Here is a 7,923-nt window from a genome sequence, read left to right as displayed (position 1 = left end):
TTAGCATAAATACAAAATACATTAATTTAATATCTCTTAATATAATATCTTTGTTTATGTCTTATCTGCTAAATATAATTTTATATCTCTGTATTCTTATTTCAATATTTCGTGTCTGTAAACAAACATAGTTATAGTGAACTATTTTTTATATTGGGTTATAGGTCTAATCAATTCATCATTGTCAGGTTTTTTTTCTTATGTCTATCTTTGTCAGATTTGTTAATGACTAATTTTTCTTTTGTTTTATTATTGATGTATAAGTCAAGTGAATTCGTCTCAAACAAAATTTAGTATATTTTCTTTTTCTTTATAAGTCTAAACTCTTCTTGTAATGGTCCAATATTGTTAGATTTCAGTTTCCAAAGACTTGAAATCGTGATTTTATTAATTTTGTTGCATCAAGATAAAATTGTCTTCTGTCATGTTATGAGATTTACTGATTCCACAACTCTTTTTTGTAATTACTTCTCGGATTTACAACTCAACTTCGTAGGAATATTTCTTTGATTATGATGTGGGATTTCCTCATGCTTTTCTTTGATCAAAAACTTTTCTGAAATCTATGTTAAAAATAAAAAAAATCAATAATTTTTTGTCAAACATTTTTTATGGTATTTTTAAAATTGGCTCTTATGGCATAGGTTAATAAAATTCTTAAAATATTTTAACACAAAATTTAATAGATAATTTCTTTTAGTATGGGGGCAAGTATAATTATTTAATGGGAGCATATATATATATATACACACACGATGATATACTTTTTCAAAATATTAATGAGGGCATTTACCCCCACAAATTATTGCTTTGAGTCTCACCGTCAGCTTCCCTCGCACAATCAGAAGCTTCTTCATGATTTGGTGAGATCTAACAAATTCCCCTATTCCTTTCATCAGTAATCGAGAACTTCGTTTTTCATATGACTGGGCTTATAGCCAGAGAATATATTTATGTCACTGTCTCAATTTTCCTGGTCCCCAACTTTTGGATAGATACCAAATTGGGCATATTTTGTCTTAGGACAGTGACATTATGCCTGTTCTATTGTGAATGTTATTGAAAGCTTGGGTGATGCAAATGCGGTTCAAGAAGGGTTTAAGGTTCATGCCATTTTGGTTAAGAATAGTTGTTTTGATGCTAGTTTATATATTAAGGTCTGTTTGGTTAGAATGTATTTTAGGTGTGGGAAAATTGAGCTTGCGCGGAGAAATGTATTTGATGAATGTTCTGAGAGAGATGTTGCTTTGTGGGGTGCCATGGTTACTGGTTTTGCACACCATGGGATTTGGATTGAAGCATTGCAGTAGGTGAGGTTGATGGTAGATGAAGGAATAATGCCGAATTCGGCTTTGATGATGGGTGTTCTTCCCTTAGATGGGGAGCTTGGCACATTGCGGATAGGTTAAGAGGCTCATACTTTGATGATGGGTGTTCTTCCCTTAGTTGGGGAGCTTGGGTGCCATGATTTATAAGAATGCTTTGGCCTGGATTGAGTTTGCTGGTACCCTACAACTTTCCCTGAGCAAATTTGAATCATAAGCACACACTTCTCTGTGGTGTTTGTAATGTATACTATACTCTATATAGAGTTTCAACACTAGCATTAGTTGTAGAATGGGATAGTTCATGTTTTCTACAAATTCAAGTCCTAGTTTGGAAGCCTGAAAGTCCTACATGACATTTGAGTTCTTTGCTATGGATTGAAAACTCTTAATACGTTTTGAATTATTAGAGATATATTCAGTATTGGAATCTTTTATTTGTAACTTGTAAGGTTAATTTTTCTTCGTTTCTATCATGGATTGGTTCCAAATGTTAGTTATTACATTTCAGGTTGTCGGAGACCAAAGAGGAGCAGTGTTTGGAAGCTTAGTCGAAGCGCCTCTTAGACCATCCAACAAGAAATACCAGGTCAAACCAAAATTCGTTATCCAAAGATTATCCGATAGATTGTATCTGTTATTGTATTATTGATAACAAATATTTGGTACAGGGAACAAATAGTACATTTGTTTTCACAAATATTTCTGGCCATCCTGTTATATATCGTCCAACAGGTATCTTCTTCCGTCCAAGTTTGAACATGTTACTCTTTCATCTTTTTTGCTGTCATAATTATACGATGCTTAGCTAGCAATCAAAATCCAAGATTAATGAATCGGTGTTAGTTTTTCTTGTTATGTGGTGCATTGACATTTGAATCTATGGTGCAAACCTTAGAAATTATGCCCATGAAGATCATTAAAAGGTTAAATTTCAGGAATTGTGTGAAATATGGTGAACATAATGTCATCTTTCAACTATATATAAGAACCATTTCCTATGCGCCAATGAGGAATGCTTGAGTTTACTTTTATTCAGAAATGTGAGAATGTCGTCTGCAACATTCAATTATTAGTTTGTCAATGAGAGTTGAATTTGCTCCATCATAATTTCACATTCATCCGAATATCTATGAATTGTTAAAGATAATAAAAATGCTATCATGTTCAATAGTTGCCTCTAGTAGAATCTTGGAACCTTGAATTCTATTACTAAATCTTCAGCCTTAGCATGAGGCTTTTCTCAAATTTTGGAATACATTTGTTTGTTTGGTTTTCCTTTCTCTTTTTTTTCCCTTTCTTTTCTTTTGCTTGGTTTTAGAATTCTAAATGCAAAACCCTAAACTAATCACAACATTGCAGGGTTAACCCGCTATTTCACACTATGCAACAGTGAGTTCTTAGCAATTGGAGGGGGAAGCCATTTTGCGGTTTATTTGGATGGTGATTTGTAAGAACTTTCTACTTCCATCGCTATCTCTTTGCTTAAATTGTTACTCTTATACTGCCAAAAGAAAAAAATTGAAAAATATAAAAAGGAAGAAATGTGAACATGTCTTCAATCATATATCATCACCTTGTGTTTTTATTTAATCCCTTTCAAACTCTTGCAATATTCTTGAAGATTGAATGGCTCAAGGTCGGTCTCGGAAACCTACGAAAATCCTTGTCTTGCGAATTCTCAAGATTTTGAAGTGAAGGAAGTAGAGGTGCTCATGCAACTTCTTCGATTCTTCTCACATGCACACAATGTTACACACTCCTTCATCCTTTCTTTTTTATCTTTTTCTGGTTGCTAATTTCAAGAAAAATTTATAGCTGAAGAAAAATTATTGGTCTTTCTCTCATATACACAGTTATGGGGCTTTGTGTATGCTTCCAAATATGATGAAGTACTTGCATTTAACATAACAGAGGCACCTGGCATCTGTCGATGGTAAATTTTGTGGAATATTTACCCGATGTGAATAAATCAAAGAGGTTTGGATTTTGGAGCTGCATTTCATGGTGGAATAATATTCACTTTTCCTCTTGAGCAATGTGAAGTTTGTGTACAAAGATAAAATGTTGAAGCCTTATGTATCCAATTATGTATAACTAACCATGTCAAAAGAAAATGTTATAACAAAGGAGCGCATGTAAATATCAAAGCCGGTATATATGGAGTTCGTACACATGAAAAAGTCAATTTTGTTCGGAATACAAATTCTATCTCAAATTTATATTTTTGAGCAATTTTAAAGCAAAATTGGATCCTTTTATTTATTTATTTTTTGAAATGAGTCTGTAAAGGGTGATTTCGCACCGAACAAAATTTTCTTATTTTTTTTTCACTTAAATCTTGTGTGGGATTGAAATTACACTATACAACATCAATTCAGATTAAAAAAAAATAGTCAAAATCTATTAATCTAACAAATAGTATTGCACAAAGAGAATAGCATATAGGAGTAAGTTGATATTCCAAAGAAATTAGTCTTGTTTTCTAATTTTTGGAAGAGGAACACGTTTAAAATAACCAAAATAGAAAAGAATCAATAGTGTGCTTCTCAAAGGCAAGGTGTCCTGAGAATGTTTATTTATTTATTTTGCATGATGTCTGATGAGCGGATAATTTATACGCTTTTTGACATTATTTTTACATAGTTTTTAGTATGATTTAATTAGTTTTTAGTATATTTTTATTAGTTTTTAATTAAAAATCACATTTCTGGACTTTACTAGGAGTTTGTGTGTTTTTCTATGATTTCAGGTATTTTCTGACTGAAATTGAAGGACTTGAGCAAAAATCTGATTCAGAGGCTGAAGAAGGACTGCAGATGCTATTGGATTCTGACCTCTTTTCACTCAAAATGGATTTTCTGGAGCTATAGAAACCCAAATGGTGCGCTCTTAATTGCGTTGGAAAGTAGACATTCAGAGATTTCCAGCAATATATAATAGTCTATACTTTTTCCAAGTTTAGACGACGCAAACTGGCGTTCAACGCCAGCTTTCTGCCCTATTCTGGCGTTAAACGCCAGAAACAAGTTGCAAAGCAGAGTTAAACGCCAGAAACAAGTTACAAACTGGCGTTCAACTCCAAGAAAGACCTCTACATGTGAAAGCTTCAACGCTCAGCCCAAGCACACACCAAGTGGGCCCGGAAGTGGATTTCTGCATCATTTACTCATTTTATGAATTAATGCAAAGTACTATTGTTTTTCTATTCAACTTAAGCCTATTTCTTCTCTAAGATATTCATTCGCACACAAGAACATGATGAATGTGATGATTATGTGACGCTCATCACCATTCTCACTTATGAACGCGTGCCTGACAAACATTTCCGTTCTACATGAAAGCAAGCTTGAATGCATATCTCTTAGCCTCCTGATCTACGATCAGAGTCTTCGTGGTATAGGCTAGAATTATTGGCGGCCATTCTTGAGATCCAGAAAGTCTAAACCTTGTCTGTGGTATTCTGAGTAGGATCTGGGAATGGATGGCTGTGACGAGCTTCAAACTCGTGAGTGCTGGGTGTAGTGACAGACGCAAAAGGATTACTGAATCCTATTCTAGCATGATCGAGAACCGACAGATGATTAGCAGTACGGTGACAGTGCATTTAGACCATTTTCACTGAGAAGACGGGATGTAGCCATTGACAACGATGATGCCCAATATACAGCTTGCCATGGAAAGGAGTATGAATGATTTGGATGAAAGCAGTAGGAAAGCAGAGGTTCAGAAGGAATAAAAGCATCTCCATACGCTTATTTGAAATTCTCACCAATGAATTACATAAGTATTTCTATCCTATTTTATATTTTAATTATATTTTAATTATCAAATCTCCATAACCAATTGAATCCGCCTGACTAAGATTTACAAGGTGATCATAGCTTCCTTAAAACCGACAATCTCCGTGGGATCGACCCTTACTCACGTAAGGTTTATTACTTGGACGACCCAGTGCACTTGCTGGTTAGTTGTGCGACGTTGTGACAAAGAACTAAGATTATGAACGTGCGTATTAAGTTTTTAGCGCCGTTACCAAGGAATGAACGATCACAATTTTGTGCACCAAGTTTTTGGCGCCGTTGCCGGGGATTGTTCGAGTTTGGACAACTGACGGTTCATCTTGTTGCTTAGATTAGGTAATTTTATTTTAATTTTAAGTCTTTGTTTTTATTCTTTTTTATTTTCGAAAAATTTTCAATAAAAAAATTTAATTATTCTATGTTCTTCAAAATTTTTAAGAATGAATTCTACAGTTTCATGATGATCTGTTGAAGTCTGGCTGGCTGTAAAGTCATGTCTAATCCTTTGGACCGAGGTTTCAACTATCATTAGAGAAGAGCTTCTTTGTCTTTCTCAGCAATTTAGCTTTTGTATGTAATGATCTGCTAAAGCTTGGCTGGCCATTGTCCATGTCTAGTGTTTTGGACCGGAGCTTTCGCTGAAAGCTTGGCTGGCTAGTAAGCCATGTCTAATTCCTGGACCCGAGCTTTAGACTAACATTGCATGATTCATGGAATTCTCATTAGAAATTTTGAAATCCTTATTTTTCTTTTTCCAATTAATTTTCGAAAAATAAAAAAAATTAATAAAATCATAAAGCTAAAAATAATTTTGTGTTTATTGTTTGAGTCTAGTGTCAAATTGTAAGTTTGGTGTCAATTGCATTTTTTTTAATTTCCTAAAAATTTTGAAACACATGCATGGTGTTCTTCATGATCTTCAAGTTGTTCTTGATGATCTTCTTTGTTTGATCTTTGCATTTTCATGTTTTGTGTCTTTTCTTGTTTTTCATGTGTATTTTCAATTTGTTAGAGTCTAAAGTTTGAAAATTTCTAAGTTTGGTGTCCTGCATTTTTTTTTCTTAAAAATTTTCAAAAATAAGTTTTTGGTGTTCATCTTGACATTCAAAGTGTTCTTGGTGTTCATCTTGACATTCAAAGTGTTCTTGCATGCATTTTTATTTTGATCTTAAATTTTATGTGTTGTTTCATTTTTGTTGTTTGAAAGAAAAAGAGAAAAACATAAAAATGATATCTTCTTTTTCTCTTTTCTCATTAAAAATTCAAAATTAAAAAAATATCATTCTCTTATTTTCTCATAAATTTCGAATATTTGAGTTGACTTTTTCAAAATTTTTAAAAATTTGGTTGTTTCTTATGAGTCAAGTCAAATTTTCAATTTCAAAATCCTATCTTTTCAAATCTTTTTGAAAAATCAGATCTTTTTCATTTATTTCTACATATTTTCGAAATATTTTATTTATTTTCAAAATCTTTTTCTCATTCTTACTTCATATTTTCGAAAATCTTTCTCACATTTAATGTTTTAATCAAAAAATTTTTCAAGTTGTTACTTGCCTATTAAGAAAGGTTCAATCTTTGAATTTTAAAATCATATCTTTTAGTTTCTTGTTAGTCAAGTAATCAACTTTAATTTCAAAAATCAAATCTTTTTAATTTTTTAATTAATATTTAAAATAAAAACAAAAATATTTTTATTTTATTTTAATTAATTTTCGAATTTTTCTCTTCTCCTTCTTCTATTCTTCTCTTCTTCTACTCACATAAAGGAATCTCTATACTATGACATAGAGGATTCCATACTTTCTTGTTCTCTTCTCTTTCATATGAGTAGGAACAAGGACAAAGGCATTCTTATTGAAACTAATCCTGAACCTGAAAGGACTCTAAAGAGGAAACTAAGAGAATCTAAAGCACAAAACTCTGGAGAGGTCCTAAAAGAAATTTTCAAAAAAGAAGTAGAGATGGCAGCCGAAAATAATAACAATGGTGGAGATGCAAGGAAGGTGCTTGGTGAATTTACTGCACCAAATTCCAACTTACATGGAAGAAGCATCTTAATCCCTGCCATTGGAGCAAACAATTTTGAGCTAAAGCCTCAATTAGTTTCTCTGATGCAACAGATTGCAAGTTTCATGGACTTCCATCAGAAGATCCTTTTCAGTTCTTAACTGAATTCTTGCAAATCTGTGATACTGTTAAGACCAATGGGGTTGATCCCGAGGTCTACAGGCTTATGCTTTTCCTGTTTGCTATAAGAGACAGAGCTAGAATATGGTTGGACTCTCAACCTAAAGATAGCCTGAACTCTAGGGATAAGCTGGTCACGGCTTTCTTAGCCAAGTTCTTTCCTCCTCAAAAGCTTAGCAAGCTTAGAGTGGATGTTCAAACCTTTAAACAGAAAGAAGGTGAATCCCTCTATGAAGCTTGGGAGAGATACAAGCAACTCACCAAAAAGTGTCCTTCTGACATGCTTTCAGAATGGACCATCCTGGATATATTCTATGATGGTCTGTCTGAATTATCAAAGATGTCATTGGACCATTCTGCAGGTGGATCCATTCACCTAAAGAAAACGCCTACAGAAGCTCAGGAACTCATTGACATGGTTGCAAATAACCAATTTGTGTACACTTCTGAAAGGAATCCTGTGAGTAATGGGACGCCTCAGAGGAAGGTAGTTCTTGAAATTGATACTCTGAATGCCATATTGGCTCAGAATAAAATATTGACTCAGCAAGTCAATATGATTTCTCAGAGTCTGAATGGATTACAAGCTGCATCCAACAGTACTA

At 33.3% G+C, this 7,923-nt stretch overlaps 1 protein-coding gene across 2 annotated transcripts; it reads left to right on the top strand.

Moving 5' to 3' along the window:
• LOC107611998 (oxidation resistance protein 1-like) lies at nucleotides 794-3,438 on the top strand. Of its 2 annotated transcripts, XM_021109437.1 has the most exons (5): nucleotides 794-1,914; nucleotides 1,997-2,060; nucleotides 2,688-2,775; nucleotides 2,950-3,034; nucleotides 3,182-3,438. In XM_021109437.1, the coding sequence occupies exons 1-5, from the start codon at nucleotides 1,801-1,803 to the stop codon at nucleotides 3,263-3,265; spliced, it is 435 nt and encodes a 144-aa protein (XP_020965096.1). In that variant the 5' UTR covers nucleotides 794-1,800; the 3' UTR covers nucleotides 3,266-3,438. The 2 variants fall into 2 exon arrangements, with proteins under 2 accessions (XP_020965096.1, XP_016169334.1); XM_016313848.2 differs by having other exon boundaries at nucleotides 2,950-3,222.

This window comes from Arachis ipaensis, chromosome B08, assembly GCF_000816755.2.
Source record: "Arachis ipaensis cultivar K30076 chromosome B08, Araip1.1, whole genome shotgun sequence".
NCBI lineage: Eukaryota > Viridiplantae > Streptophyta > Magnoliopsida > Fabales > Fabaceae > Arachis > Arachis ipaensis.
This window is presented reverse-complemented; position numbering and strand designations above follow the sequence as displayed.

Bases quoted from the DNA above. Each gene is read 5' to 3' on its own strand.
- LOC107611998 (XM_016313848.2), top strand. From the start codon at position 1,801: ATGGATTGGTTCCAAATGTTAGTTATTACATTTCAGGTTGTCGGAGAC. The intron at 1,915-1,996 runs GTCAAACCAAAA...TATTTGGTACAG, and splicing joins CATCCAACAAGAAATACCAG to GGAACAAATAGTACATTTGT. The intron at 2,776-2,949 runs GTAAGAACTTTC...ATATTCTTGAAG, and splicing joins GTTTATTTGGATGGTGATTT to ATTGAATGGCTCAAGGTCGG.